This window comes from Ranitomeya imitator, chromosome 4 (assembly GCF_032444005.1).
Source record: "Ranitomeya imitator isolate aRanImi1 chromosome 4, aRanImi1.pri, whole genome shotgun sequence".
Classification (NCBI taxonomy): Eukaryota; Metazoa; Chordata; class Amphibia; order Anura; family Dendrobatidae; genus Ranitomeya; species Ranitomeya imitator.
The window spans coordinates 510,035,788-510,052,546 of record NC_091285.1 but is presented as its reverse complement, the minus strand read 5'-3'; the positions used below and the strand labels follow the sequence as shown (position 1 = coordinate 510,052,546).

The window sequence follows — 16,759 nt, the reverse complement described above, 5'->3', positions numbered from 1 at the left end:
TTAACTGCTTCACTTTCTAAGCCAGGGACGGTATGTGTAAAGAGCTCCATGGAGTAACCCGTTGTGTCGCCTGCTGCATTCTTCTCTGTTGTTGTTTTTGCTGAAGAGGACAAGGAAGCGACTTGTCCCTGACCGTGAACATCCACTAACGACGCGCTGCTTTGACATTTACCAGTTTCACGAGAGGAGGCAAAAGAGCTAGAGGCTGAGTCAGCAAGATAAGCCAAAACTTGCTCTTGCTGCTCCGGCTTTAAAAGCGGTTTTCCTACTCCCAGAAAAGGGAGCGTTCGAGGCCTTGTGTAGCCAGACGACGAACCTGGCTCCACAGCTCCAGACTTAGGTGCAATATTTTTTTTCCCACGACTAGCTGATGCTCCACCACTACCACTACCCTCATTACCAGCTGACAATGAACGCCCCCGGCCACGACCTCTTCCACCAGACTTCCTCATTGTTTTAAAAACGTTACCAAACGAACGGTATTTGTTGCTGTCACACAACTTACACGGTTAGCTATAACTTCAGTATGATTTAGCTACCCCTTTACAGGTGGGTGAGACCACAACGAAAATCAGCCACAATGTTACACACTCTGTTGTTGTTGGCAACAAATGAGATGGCACACACGCAGGACTGTCACTGAAGCGCAAATGTAAATATTTATCTCCCACTGATTTGTGTTTGGTTTTTTTAAAAGGGAGACTTCAGAAAAAAAAAAAATTAAAAAAAATTATTTTTTACAGAAGAATTTATAAAACAAATAAAATGAAATGATTGTTTCAGGGAGAATTTAGGAAAAAAAAAAAAAAAAAAAGGCTTTGTAGGGCCCACTGAGTGAGAGAGGACGCACACAGGAGTCAGGAGTGGCACACAAGCCCAGAGGCCAATATTAATCTCCCACCGATTGATTTAGTTATTTTTTTTGGTAGATTTTGGAACCCAAATCAAGCAAAAAAATTAATAGGCTTTCTATGGCCCACAATTGGGGAGAGAGAGAGAGAGATGGCACACCCAGGAGTCAAGACTGGCACACACGCAGAAGGGGCAATATGAATCTCCCACAGATTTTTTTTTTTTTTTTCAGGGAGACTTGAGAGAGAAAAAAATACAAAAAAAATGATTTTTTTCAGGAATAATTTAGAAACCAAAGAAAATAAAATGATTGTTTCAGGGAGAATTTAGAAAACAAATAAAACAAAAAATAGGCTTTCTAGGGCCCACTGAGTGACAGATGACGCACACAGGAGTCAGGAGTGGCACACAAGCCCAGAGGCCAATATTAATCTCCCACTGATTGATTTAGTGATTTTTTTTGGTAGATTTTGGAACCCAAATCAAGCAAAAAAATTAATAGGCTTTCTATGGCCCACAATTGGGGAGAGAGAGAGAGATGGCACACCCAGGAGTCAAGACTGGCACACAAGCAGAAGGGGCAATATGAATCTCCCACAGATTTTTTTTTTTTTTTTTTTTTCAGGGAGACTTGAGAGAAAAAAAAATACAAAAAAAATGATTTTTTTTCAGGAATAATTTAGAAACCAAAGAAAATAAAATGATTGTTTCAGGGAGAATTTAGAAAACAAATAAAACAAAAAATAGGCTTTCTAGGGCCCACTGAGTGACAGATGACGCACACAGGAGTCAGGAGTGGCACACAAGCCCAGGGGCCAATATTAATCTCCCACTGATTGATTTAGTGATTTTTTTTGGTAGATTTTGGAACCCAAATCAAGCAAAAAAATTAATAGGCTTTCTATGGCCCACAATTGGGGAGAGAGAGAGAGATGGCACACCCAGGAGTCAAGACTGGCACACAAGCAGAAGGGGCAATATGAATCTCCCACAGATTTTTTTTTTTTTTTTTTTTTTTCAGGGAGACTTGAGAGAAAAAAAAATACCAAAAAAATGATTTTTTTCAGGAATAATTTAGAAACCAAAGAAAATAAAATGCTTGTTTCAGGGAGAATTTAGAAAACAAATAAAACAAAAAATAGGCTTTCTAGGGCCCACTGAGTGACAGATGACGCACACAGGAGTCAGGAGTGGCACACAAGCCCAGAGGCCAATATTAATCTCCCACTGATTGATTTAGTGATTTTTTTTGGTAGATTTTGGAACCCAAATCAAGCAAAAAAATTAATAGGCTTTCTATGGCCCACAATTGGGGAGAGAGAGAGAGATGGCACACCCAGGAGTCAAGACTGGCACACAAGCAGAAGGGGCAATATGAATCTCCCACAGATTTTTTTTTTTTTTTTTTTTTTTTCAGGGAGACTTGAGAGAAAAAAAAATACAAAAAAAATGATTTTTTTCAGGAATAATTTAGAAACCAAAGAAAATAAAATGATTGTTTCAGGGAGAATTTAGAAAACAAATAAAACAAAAAATAGGCTTTCTAGGGCCCACTGAGTGACAGATGACGCACACAGGAGTCAGGAGTGGCACACAAGCCCAGAGGCCAATATTAATCTCCCACTGATTGATTTAGTGATTTTTTTCAGGTAGATTTTGGAACCCAAATCAAGCAAAAAAATTAATAGGCTTTCTATGGCCCACTATTTGTGAGAGAGATGGCACGCTCAGGACTGGCACACAAGCCCAGAGGCCAATATTAATCTCCCACTTTTTTTTTTTTCCAGGGAAAATTTATAAACCCAATAAAAAAAATAATAATAAATAGGCTTTCTATGGCCCACTATCTGAGAGAGAGAGAGATGGCACACTTAGGACTGGCACACAAGCCCAAAGGCCAATATTAATCTCCCACTGATTGATTTATTGATTTTTTCAGGTAGAATTTAGAACCCAAATTAAGCAAAAAAATTAATAGGCTTTCTATGGCCCACTGAGTGAGAGATGGCACACACAGGAGTAAGGAGTGGCACACAAGCCCTGAGGCCAATATTTTTCTCCCACTGATTGATGTGATTTTTTCTGGTAGATTTTGGAACCCAAATCAAGCAAAAAAATAAATAGGCTTTCTATGGCCCACTGAGTGAGAGATGACACAGACAGAGATGGCACTCTAGCAGAAATGTCAATCTTAATCTCCCACAAAAAAAAAAAAAAAAAAAAAAAGGAACTGTCCTTCAATTACTATCTCCCTGCAGTAATCTCAGCCAGGTATGGCAGGCAGCAATAAGGAGTGGACTGATGCACAAATTAAATAAAAAGTGTGGACAAACAAACAAGATAGCTGTGCAGAAAGGAAGGAACAAGAGGATTTGTGCTTTGAAAAAAGCAGTTGGTTTGCACAGCGGCGTACACACAGCAATGCAGCTATCAGGGAGCCTTCTAGGGCAGCCCAATGAGCTACAGCGCTGAGGAAAAAAAAAAAAAAAGGAGCTTCCACTGTCCCTGCACACCGAAGGTGGTGTTGGGCAGTGGAAATCGCTACAGCACAAGCGGTTTTGTGGTAAATGGACCCTGCCTAACGCTATCCCTGCTTCTGACGAAGCGGCAGCAACCTCTCCCTAAGCTCAGATCAGCAGCAGTAACATGGCGGTCGGTGGGAACTCCCCTTTATAGCCCCTGTGACGCCGCAGACAGCAAGCCAATCACTGCAATGCCCTTCTCTAAGATGGTGGGGACCAGGACCTATGTCATCACGCTGCCCACACTCTGCGTTTACCTTCATTGGCTGAGAAATGGCGCTTTTCGCATCATTGAAACGTGACTTTGGCGCGAAAGTCGCGTACCGCATGGCCGACCACGCACAGGGGTCGGATCGGGTTTCATGAAACTCGACTTCGCCAAAAGTCGGCGACTTTTGAAAATGTTCGACCCGTTTCGCTCAACCCTACTGACCACAGTAGAGGGTTACGCCTAACCTCACCCTTTTATTTTACCTGGACTGTCCCTTCGGCCACTGATCCTCTCAGTCCCAGGGTTTCCCAGTTCAGATCCGCAGTACACCCAAGATCAATTAACTTTCAAGCATGTGGTTCCACATCATCTTCCTCTTTACAGAACAAGTTGAGGTACTCTCCATAGCATCTTTCTTGAGCCTTTCATAAGGCTTCATACTGCCCAGGACGATCTGTACTCCTCGTGCTGTCAGCCCACTGCACTTTAAACTTGACCTTGTCACACTACTCAACGAACTTTAACTCTATGTCTGTCCAGGAAGCACAATCCTGTTCTTATGACAAAGCCCTCCCTCTCTGGAATAGTCCCAACACTTAATTATATCTGTCTCTGCAGCTTGTTGCTGGGTAGATTTTCCTTACAAACACTATGCATCCTATAAGAGTATGCACTAAGCACATTACATTTACAATGCCTATCACATTCTATCATATGTACTTAATCTATATCTTACCCTGTGCAGTTCGATGCTATACACTACCAGCACTATGTACACTACCTTTACACTATGCATATTACCATATTGTAGTCTACATCACAATACATAATAAAAACCACAGGACATAGTTTAAACTTCACATGACATAGTATATGTAAAAGACGCATGACATTAATGACATGATGTGATTGGTAGTAATAGAGGACACGGCACTCAAGGCTTGTTGGAGGTGCACAAGTTAGGTATCCAACCCATCAATCATAAATAATAAATTACTTGGCACTCAGGAGATAGTTTTTGCAAGATAAGAAGTGAACAATTTGTTTATTAGGTACATCCAGTTCCACATATAAACGTTTTCGGTCTAATCATAAGACCTTCATCAGAAATGGTTATTGAGTACTGGATGACGTAGAAAATCTGAAAAGGCCCATAAGGTGCCAGCATCAGAGCAGTCCTGGGAGAGGGAGGGCGCCTGTGAGTCTGAGGGTATGAGAGACGAGCGCTGTGGGAAGCGAAATAATCGCAGGAGCAGGAGCGCTGTTACACCGGAGGACGCCGACGCCGTGCTGCAGGAGCGCTGTTACACCGGAGGACGCCGGCGCTGTGCAGCCCCGGGAGTCTCGCAGCCTCTGCAGCACGGCGCCGGCGTCCTCCGGTGTAACAGCGCTCCTGCGATTATTTCGCTTCCCACAGCGCTCGTCTCTCATACCCTCAGACTCACAGGCGCCCTCCCTCTCCCAGGACTGCTCTGATGCTGGCACCTTATGGGCCTTTTCAGATTTTCTACGTCATCCAGTACTCAATAACCATTTCTGATGAAGGTCTTATGATTAGACCGAAAACGTTTATATGTGGAACTGGATGCACCTAATAAACAAATTGTTCACTTCTTATCTTGCAAAAACTATCTCCTGAGTGCCAAGTAATTTATTATTTATGAATGATGTGATTGGTGTCTTCAGGGGCAGGAACACGACAGTATAGTCCAACACCCTTACAATATTACCTATATGCTATTAATAGACTCACCCTTTTCTACTTTTACCTCCACCTTATTTAATTGAGTGCTATACCATATTTAAACACACAGAGAAAAACTGGGTTAAATGAAAAATGCAGTATGCCTTTTTCTCGCATTGACTATAATAGGGAACAAACATGTCACGCACATCGGGACGGTGGGCGCCTACCTGATCCCTCAAATTAGGGGACTCCCTAATCTATCCCTGTCTCCCCGATTACCCCAGAGGATGGAGATACCGCTGCCATGTACCTTGCTGTGCTCCTATCTTAAACTTTATCTGTTCCCTCCCCCACCCAGGGGTGAGGCTGAAGTGTATTGGATTATTCTAGCCAGACAGACAAGGGTCGACAGATAGGGATGAAAGAAAACTACAATCATAAAAATATACCCACAAAACAACAGAGTGGAACACAGGGGAGGGATAGGTATGTGAAACCAAGTAAGAGAGGATGAGGATAAGCATGCAACCCAGTTCCAAGCAGAAATCTCCTGAACAGCTCTTCAACCGCCTACTCCAAACACTGAATTTACCTCCAACATCTATCCAGGAAATAGAACTATCACTGGCAATTTCCAAGTGCCAGTGATGAGCGTATATACCAAAGGAGAGTGGCTAACTCAGAACAACTGAGACAATTCTGGATGGAAAGCTCCAGGAGATCAACTGAACTGATTAACCCTTGCAATGACAGAGCAAGGAAAAAAACTGCACTGTTTTATAGGATGGTGAAGCAGTTCAAATCAGTGCAGGGTTTTGTTTGACTAGACACTAAGGTCTTCTGGTCCCTTTCTGTCACAGTATCCCCATGACAAAACATATGTAATGCTTCTCCCCCTTTTTAAAAAAAATATTGTGTAGCACCGTGATTCTCTATATACCGTAAACATTTAAAGGGAACCTGTCACCCCGTTTTTTGAGATTGAGATATAAATACTGTTAAATAGGGCCTGTGCTGTGCGTTACTATGGTGTATGTAGTGTACCCTGATTCCCCATGTATGCCGAGAAATACATTACCAAAGTCGGCGTTTTCGCCTGTCAATCAGGCTGGTCTGGTCAGGTGGGCGTGTTCACAGCGTTCTTTTCTTCCCCAGGTTTCCGTTGGTGGCGTAGTGGTGTGCGCATGTCCAAGGTCCGGATTCCCTGTGCCCACGTGAAGACACAGCGCGCGATCTGCGCTGTCATTCCTTTCATCGGTGCGGGCGGCCATCTTCCTGGGGCCGTGCGTGCGCAGATGTAGTGCTCTGCTGCACGGGGCTTCAGGAAAATGGCCGCGGGATGCCGCGCGTGCGCAGAAGAGATCGCGGCGGCCATTTTCCCAAAGCCGAGATGCAAACTCGGCTTTGGGAAAATGGCCGCCGCGATCTCTTCTGCGCACGCGCGGCATCCCGCGGCCATTTTCCTGAAGCCCCGTGCAGCAGAGCACTACATCTGCGCACGCGCGGCCCCAGGAAGATGGCCGCCCGCACCGATGAAAGGAATGACAGCGCAGATCGCGCGCTGTGTCTTCACGTGGGCACAGGGAATCCGGACCTTGGACATGCGCACACCACTACGCCACCAACGGAAACCTGGGGAAGAAAAGAACGCTGTGAACACGCCCACCTGACCAGACCAGCCTGATTGACAGGCGAAAACGCCGACTTTGGTAATGTATTTCTCGGCATACATGGGGAATCAGGGTACACTACATACACTATAGTAACGCACAGCGCAGGCCCTATTTAACAGTATTTATATCTCAATCTCAAAAAACGGGGTGACAGGTTCCCTTTAAAGGATTATTTTGTAAAACTGCCACCTTACCCTCCCCCTCAGCTACATCTCTGATGGGTTCACTTTACTTACATTTGTTAGGTCCTCATGTAATGCATTGAGGGTGTAAATCAATAATTCCTGAGCATCCTGTTGAGTACGCTTCCCAAAAGGGGGATGGAGTTTATATATTACAGCCAAGAAATCTTCTGGTGACACATACTGGTCTTTCCCAAACCACATGTCTGCCATTAGGTTGGCAAATGCATTCAGCATTTCTTTTTTCTCTCTGTGAAAGAGCCATAAATATAGAGTAGTCAGAAATATACTATGAAATGTTTTGTTTTGTGTAAAGAGACTTTTAGATATTGACTAGTTCACATGTCATGTTATAGCTCTAAGGGTATGTGCACACGCTGCGAAAAATGCTGCGGATCTGCAGCGTGTCCACAGCTGCGGGTCCGCAGCAGTTTCCCATGAGTTTACAGTTCAATGTAAACCTATGGGAAACAAAAAACGCTATGCACATGCTGCGAAAAAAAAACGCGCGGAAATGCAGCGGTTTACATTCCGCAGCATGTCACTTCCTTCTGCGGATTCCGCAGCGGTTTTACGGCTGCTCCAATAGAAAACCGCAGTTGTAAAACTGCAGTGAAATCCGCAGAAAAACCACAGAAAAACCGCGGTAAATTCGCGATAAATCCGCAGCGGTTTTGCACTGCGGATTTATCAAATCCACTGCGGTTCACATGACCGATGTCTCCACATATGTGAAAAATTCATGAATTATTCTAATCAGATTTTGGCATCAGTTTTTCTCATATGTCAAGAGAAGAAAAAAGTTTCTCCACTTTCTCTTTTCTGACAGTCCATGAAAATTGGACATCCTCATGGATTATCACAGTTATGTGTGTCTTCTGTGAAAACTACAGATAGAACTTGTACAAGAAAATTGGTCTTGTGCACGAGCCCTGAGACTAGTTTTATCCACCTGCAATATGGGTGCGTTTTACACCTGGTACTCCTCACCCGATTATGGGTCTCATCACTAAAACTGACAGCACCAGAAGATTGAGGGTGGTGGTGTTGTTTCTTCAGGTCATTACATCAGTGGACAGGATGGGACTTGCAGTACTGGTGCACAAATCAGCCATGTTAATCTGTTGTGAAAAATACCTCATGCCTTTCACACTAACATATTTGTCATCCATAATTCATTTATTTTATATTGATTGAAATAAGGTGCTAATTAGTGATGAGCGAGTGTACTCTGTTGCTCGGGTTTTCATGAGCACGCTTGGGTAACCTCCGAGTATTTATGACTGCTTGGGGATTTAGTTTTCATCCCGGCAGCTGAATGATTTACAGCTACTAGCCAGCTTGATTACATGTGGGGATTCCCTAGCAACCAGGCAACATGTACTCAACCTGGCTAGTAGCTGTAAATCATTCAGCTGAACTTTATAATATCTCTGCACTTCAGCTTTCGACATCAGCGCCAAGATGACCTTTTGGCTTTGATTCTGGTGTGTCATGAGCATTGATCATTCCCAGGTCGACCATAGGATATTCTTCAGTAGCTTGTTGAGTACCTTCTGACCTAGATGTGCATCTTCCAGCACTATATCAAATTCCTTTAGTTGTAATCTCCATCACGTTTTCCTGGCATAATATGGAAGTAGATTTCCATGCCTTTCTTCCGCACACTAATGTGGCACCCGTGAAGGAGTCACACTGAATCAGTTGGATGTTGTCAATACAAACAGCCTCATTATCACCAAAGCAGAAACAGGATTAAAAACAACAATGATAACACCCCCATCCATGCACAATAATACATCTATGTGACCCTAGGACATGATACCATAGAAACATAGGCACTCATAATGGAAGTGCAATATGCATGAATAAAGTTATCATAAGGTCATAACAATCCAGCCATAAATAATAAAATAACCATCAAGTCAATATAGTTGGCTGAGTGCACATACCATGGACCCTAGAATGTGGGTGTCCCCACAGGTGCAAGCTCGGTGTCTGAGAAAGATAAAGCAATTGTCCAAAGAAGGGGGGGTCACATAATGTGGCAGGAAGTGATTCCCCTGATGAAGCTGCACCGCAGCGATACGCATGGGACTGTCCCACACTCCCACCTTTCCACGCCATCCATCTTATTGAATTGATTATAAATTGGGTTATTCATTTTTAAAGCTGGTTATTAGATCCCACTGAATTCACAAGTAACAGCTATATGAATGTTACCTAGTGACAAACGTCTCAAACTGATGAGAGAAGAAATATTCTACGAGGGTTGTGGTGCAGCTCAGACACTGCAGGACTGCGTTCATATAACAAGTATTTCCTAAGTTACGCAGGCCAGTCAGTCCTATTCTTTTTCTGTGTGTAGAGATGCCATAATCGGAGGCAGTTGCTCCAGCTTCGCTGTAGTAAAAGAAAAGTAAAAAGTTAGTAAGTTCTGTATTATTGGATTTTTCAAGTCCTAGTGTGTTGGGTTCACACTTTGCGGTAATGAAGCAACAGAGAGTCGCACTAAGGCCTCATTCACACCTCCGTGTTCCACATACATGTTGTATTCATGTTTTTCATGGATACAACATGTATCTGTTATAATCTATAGGTCTGTTTATGTGTCTGTGTTTTTCACGCACTTTGTGTCTTTGGTAAAAAACTGACACTGATGGTGAAAACGGACACACGGACAAAACACTTATGACGCACTGCTCCAAAACACTGAGGACTCACTCATGGTAGAAATGGACACAGAGATGACACTGGTACCATTTATTCATGTACAAATTCAAGCACGGAAGTGTGAATGAGGCCTAGAATTATGCACAGAAGAAGACTGCATAAGGACTTTTACATCACTGATGGACTACTGTCAGATGGATTTTTAAAATTTGGCTAATTTGATTTTTTTCTTTAGGCAGATCCAAATATGCTGTGCAGGCATGCAGTCATATACATTGATATTTTCATTGAATTTAATTGAAATAAAAGCATCCTTTTTCAAGGTCTAATCTCTTGACAATATATAACTATACAATACCAGCTATTTCTTGAGATATGTTAAGCATAAGTCAAAAAATACATGCTTTTCTCACATAAGGTACTGTATGTTATCCTTATGGTGGCTCGCCCACACTAGTGCATAAATCAGACGAGTTTTATTGGACAATGGGGCAGAGCTAACGCATGATCTTTCTCCACTAACAGAATCAGTTTGAAATCAGATGCCACTCACCGATTCAGGTCTCTGGGTGCGTGGAAAACATCAGATTGCACTCGGATGACACCTGAGCGTGGTTCGATTTCCACAGACTCACAAAATGGAGAAGATGGAGAAATATAGTTTTATATCTTCTCCTCATAGTCTGCTATGATTCTGTCATCTGAGAGAATCGGATCACACTAAGCTGATGCTGATCAGACATTGATCCCAGTGTCATTTACAGAATTCTCTCGGATGAGAGATTCTACTGACCGTAGCCTCTCGCTAACAGCCCTGTACATTCGCTCTTCTATCTGGAAACAATGCTTAAATGACAGTGAAGTTATATACTGTAGAAGATGCTTTATTGAAATTGTGGATCCCATTAAACACATGAGGTGCCCCCCACTTGTGATCTTTACTGAGATATTTTTAATATAGTGGCAAATAAATATAAACTTTGCTAAAAAAATCTGTAACACAAAAAGCATACTGATTTATAAATCCTACAAGTATGGTTTTATGAAACTTACATTTCAGAATATGGTTTATCTTGCATTTCATTTCCATCCATTCATTAATTGATTTCCTGAACGTGGCCTGCTAGAATTATATTATGGTCGATCACTTCTCCATGTCATTGAGTACTGGGGTCTTACAGCTCATAAAGGAAAAGCTCCGAGTCAGTATTACATCACAAAGAGAATTCCGAAAGCAATGACACTATATGTAAAGGCTATAGGGGACTATCAGAGCACCAGTGCTTGATTGAGAGTTTGAAGAGGTCAATACTATATTTTTATTTTGCTGGTCTGATACTGGTCTTGGGTCTGAATGTATTTATGGCTTTGATTTAAAGGGTCTGTCCATTCTCACAAGCAAAGTCTGTTGTGACTCTATGCGACTACAAAATAAAACAATGATATGGCCCGCACACCTTTACTATCAACTTAATGTACTGGTGCACAATATACAAACATTTATTATGATGGAATATAGGCTGAACTGGATGGACAAATGTCTTTTTTCGGCCTTACTAACTATGTTACTATGTTACTATGTTACTATATAGACGATGTGTCTGCACACTGCGATTAAAGAATGCATGAACTCCAATATAAACATTAAAAAGTAAGGTACTTAGTTACCGCTTTTTAATCAAAGAGCGCAAAAGCCATCCAACCATATCAAGGTGTATCTTTAATATTGATGGTCGCTATCACTAATGTCCTACCTCTCCATGTGCCAAAACAACCAACCAGGCCAAACCTGAAAGGTGAAGTGGGAGAAAACCAGGCATAGCTCACAAGTAAAACCTAGTCTGGGAAGGATGTGTTGATAACGGTGCTGAGCCCTAAAGGGGGTCATATTCCTATATGTATATTACAAAAATAAAATAGGGACCACACACCTTTAGTATTAAATTGATGTACAGGTGCACAAATAAGTTATGTGGCCCATATACTATGTGATTACACGCTGCCGAATAGTGACAGCGTGCAATCCTGTTTCCTGGTCATTTTAACCACAAATGAAAGGCGTAAAAAACAAAAGCCAAAAAATAATGGTGAAATAGCATTGTTTTCACCATTTCACCATACTTTTTCGTTTTCTAGTAGAAGGAATGGAAAAATAAATGGTGTCTTTCAAAACTACAACATGTCCCGTGAAAGACAATCAGCCTTGATTTGTGTGTGTAGAGAAAGATGCAAGTCCAAGTTGTCACGGTTTCATAACTGACTGTGGCTTGGAAATGCTGTCAGTGACAGCTCAGTCACCCTTTGGAATCTGGAGTGTGCTGGACTGTCAGTTTTGTGAGCGACAGTTCAGTCCTCCAATCTGATCCTAAGGCATTCTGGTCTGTTAGCATTTTGATTGACTGCCCTGCTGCTCAATCTGTTCTGATTTGCTGACATTTCCCCAAGTGCCTCCCATACACAGATGATTTGCTAGGTACTTAGCTGGCATGCTGTGAGCAGCAGATTGTCAGTTGTAGCTTTGCTTTAAGTAGGTGTGTGTGTGCTTAGTCCCATGTCGGACTTCTGATCTTGTTTTTTACCTTAGATCTCTTGTGAAAATTCTCATGGATTATTCCTTCTACTTTTGAAGCTCTCTGACTTCAGGTGTCTGACACTGGACTTGGCCTCTGAATATCCGATTGTTGTACTCCCGGGTTTTTGATGTTCCCTTCTGGCATTTGATCCCGGTCTGTTTCCTGACCACACCATTGATTTACTCCTCTGTACTATGAGGCCCTCCTACTATCTGACCTCGGACCTCCTGACTACCCTTTCCCACAACTTGTTAGTGAGTAGTGACTCAGCGTCACATGTTATGTGGCATAATTTTCTACGTGTGTACCTGTGGCAAATTTTGTTTAACAAAATGAGGGTTTAAGAAAAATGTCATCACATTATGCTGTGCCAATGTGCTGCAATGACAAGACCCTTCAAGCTGTAGAGAGAGATAGACAGTAGGTTCAATTGATAAATATGTAGAACTAGATGGTAGCCCGATTCTAATGCATCGGGTATTCTAGAATATGTATGTAGTTTATTTATGAAGATTTTAGAATAATACATTGAATACACAGGATTCGGCCGGCCGGGCGGGACCAATTAGCAAAGCGTGGTTCAAATCCCACGCCAATTCGCGGCTGGACTGCGCATGTCGCTGATTGTTCGCGGCCGGCCACGTAGTATATAGCACAGCCACGTAGTATATAACAGCCCACGTAGTAAATAGCACAGTCATGTAGTATATAACAGCCCACGTAGTAAATAGCACAGCCACGTAGTACATAGCACAGCCCACAGAGTATATAGCACAGCCCACGGAGTATATAGCATAGCCACGTAGTATATAACACAGCCCACGGAGTATATAGCACAGCCACGTAGTACATAGCACAGCCCACGGAGTGTATAACAGCCCACATAGCATATAACACAGCTCACCTAGTATATAACAGCCCTCGCATGCAGTATATAACACAGCCCATGTAGTGTATAACACAGCCCACGTAGTGTGTAACACAGCCTACGTAGTGTAGAGCACAGGCCACGTAGTATATAACAGCCCACGTAGTGTATAACACAGCCCACGTAGTATATAGCACAGCCCACGTAGTATATAGCACAGCCACGTAGTATATTGCACAGCCACGTAGTATATTGCACAGCCCACGTAGGATATTGCACAGCCCACGTAGGATATTGCACAGCCCATGTAGTATATTGCACAGCCCACGTAGTATATTGCACAGCCCACGTAGTATATAACACACCCCACGTAGTATATTGCACAGCCTACGTAGTATATTGCACAGCCTACGTAGTATATTGCACAGCCCACGTAGTATATTGCACAGCCCACCCTTGGATAAGTCTGCTGCAATCTTAGGAATATAAGATAATGTTGCTCCTCGGGGGGCAACATTGCGAAATGCACGTTGGGGTCCGCTTTTCCACACCATGCTTTCAGGTTGGTGCACTATGGGCATCTTTTTCCCTTTATTATGTTTGATATAGCCAACTGTCTGTCATCTATGGATTGATGTTTTGGTACAATCTCTTCAGTATTGGCCTAATTTCATAATATGTGATCGATGGCTTTTGTTATTATTTCCCCTGCATTACTTTGACCCGTATGTTTACCTGGATTATGCAGTCATTTTATACCTTGGGTCTATGTATGAATCTTTGAATAGGAACTACCAACGGTCACTACCACATGATTTAGTGGTATATTCTATACATGGCTATCTGTTTTGGGAGTATACGTGCATATTTGTATTATTCTCTTCTTTTTGACAAACAATTTGACCAACTGCTTTGCGGACGTGGCACCTTGATGTCATTACACCCTGATTTTCCCTGCATATAGTTGTTTTTATGGTAATATTACTGTGTTTTTTTTAATTTTCTCAATAAAATTTCTATATATATTGTCAAGAAATGCTCTAAGACCCACTTTTTTTAGTTTGGTTTAATGCTTATATTTCTGTGGATGAGCTTATGATTTATGGCCCGTATTTTGGAAATTAGTTTATAAAGCAGAGCCGTGAAAATAAAAAATCATTTTTTTTCCCACAAAAATGATTTTTTAGCCCCCCAAATTTTTATTTTCCCAAGGGTAACCAGAGATATTGGACCCCAAAAGTTGTTCTCCAATTTGTCCTGAGTACGCTGATACTCCATATGTTGGGGTAAAGCCCTGTTTTGGCGCACGGGAGAGCTCGGAATGGAAGGAGCACTGTTTTACTTTTTCAACGCAGAATTGGCTGGAATTGAGATCGGATGCCATGTCGCGTTTGGAGAGCCCCTGATGTGCCTAAACAGTGGAAACCCCCCAATTCTAACTGAAACCCTAACCCAAACACACCCCTAACCCTAATCCCAACCCTAACCATAACCCTAACCACATCCCTAACCCGAACATGCCCCTAACCCTAATCCCAACCACACCCCTAACCCCAATACACCCCTAACCCTAATCCCAACCCTAACCACACCCCTAACTCCAACATACCCCTAACCTTAATCCCAACCATAACCCTAACCCTGACACACCCCTAACCCTAATCACAACCCTAATCCCAACCGTAAATGTAATCCAAACCCTAACTTTAGCCCCAACTCTAACCCTAACTTTAGCCCCAACCCTAACCCTAACTTTATCCTCAACCATAACCCTAACTGTAGCCCAAACCCTAACTGTAGCCCTAACCCTAACTTTAGCCCCAACCCTAACCCTAACTTTAGCCCAAACTCTAACCCCAACCCTAATGGGAAAATGGAAATAAGTACATTTTTAAAATTTTATTATATTTCCCTAAGTGGGTGATGAAGGGGGGTTTGATTTACTTTTATAGCGGTTTTTTTAGCAGATTTTTATGATTGGCAGCTGTCACACACTAAAAGACGCTTTTTATTGCAAAAAATAGTTTTTGCGTCTCCACATTTTGAGAGCTATAATTTTTCCATATTTTGGTCCACAGAGTCATTTGATGTCTTGTTTTTTGTAGGACGAGTTGACATTTTTATTGGTACCATTTTCGGGCACGTGACATTTTTGATCGCTTTTTATTGTTTTTTGTGAGGCAGAATTACCAAAAACCAGCTATTCATGAATTTCTTTTTGGGGGGGCGTTTATACTGTTCCATGTTTGATAAAATTGATAAAGCAGTTTTATTCTTCGGGTCAGTACTATTACAGTGATACCTAATTTATATCTTTTTTTATGTTTTGGTGCTTTTATACGATAAAAACTTAGGTTTTCTTTTTTTACACATGTAAATATATTTTTTTTTTACTTTTTTACTTTGTCCCAGGGTGAGACATCATGCTACAGTGTCAGATCGCTGATCTGACACTTTGGAAAGCACTGTGTCAGATCAGCAATCTGACAGGCAGTGCTCCAGGCTTGCCGACGCCTGCTCTGAGCAGGCGCTTGCAAGCCACCTCCCTGCAGGACATGGAAGGAGCCGGTGGCCATTTTGGATCCGGGGCCTGCAGGGAGGAGGATGTAGGAGACCCTCTGAACAACGCGATCACATCGCGTTGTTCCGAGGGTCTCAGGGAAGCACGCAGGGAGCCCCCTCCCTGCGCGATGCTTCCCTATGCCGCCGAAACGCTGCGATCATGTTTGATCACAGTGTTCCGGGGGTTAATGTGCCCGCTCCTGGCACATAGTGCCGGATGTCAGCTGTTATAATCAGCTGACAGGCGGCGGCGATCACCTATGACATACTATTCCGTTCATGGGAAGTAGGGCCCATTTCACATGGATGGAATAGAATGGGGTTAATCTTGTTGGAATGAAGCTCACTATTTTTATCTTGAACATGGCTGGAGGACTTCTTATCTTCATTATTCAGATGTCACTGTTTGTTGTCCATGTCCAATTGGGGAAAATGTATCACAAGGAGAATTTTTAGTCAATTTTGCCTGTGGCTGTGTTGCCAATATTTGCATCAAATTTATCAAAGTATCAAGCAAAGCATGAAATGTTACTCCAACTCACCAGTTTGGGTAATTTCCCACGCGGTCGGCGGGCGCGTCAAAATGACGCATCTGTATACAGGTCCTTCTCAAAAAATTAGCATATAGTGTTAAATTTCATTATTTATCATAATGTAATGAATACAATTAAACTTTCATATATTATAGATTCATTATCCACCAACTGAAATTTGTCAGGTCTTTTATTGTTTTAATACTGATGATTTTGGCATACAACTCCTGATAACCCAAAAAACCTGTCTCAATAAATTAGCATATCAAGAAAAGGTTCTCTAAACGACCTATTACCCTAATCTTCTGAATCAACTAATTAACTCTAAACACATGCAAAAGATACCAGAGGCTTTTATAAACTCCCTGCCTGGTTCATTACTCAAAACCCCCATCATGGGTAAGATTAGCGACCTGACAGATG

At 42.3% G+C, this 16,759-nt stretch overlaps 1 protein-coding gene across 1 annotated transcript in view; it reads right to left on the bottom strand.

Moving 5' to 3' along the window:
• The window catches only part of USP50 (ubiquitin specific peptidase 50), an 89,000-nt gene that overhangs the window by 65,421 nt on the left and 6,820 nt on the right, over window positions 1-16,759 (bottom strand). Inside the window, exons 2-3 of the mRNA XM_069766071.1 lie at window positions 9,351-9,530; window positions 7,182-7,377 (exon numbers count right to left, since the gene is read on the bottom strand). Coding sequence (XP_069622172.1) covers window positions 7,182-7,377; window positions 9,351-9,530 — 376 coding nt within the window. The remainder of the gene's footprint in view (window positions 1-7,181; window positions 7,378-9,350; window positions 9,531-16,759) is intronic.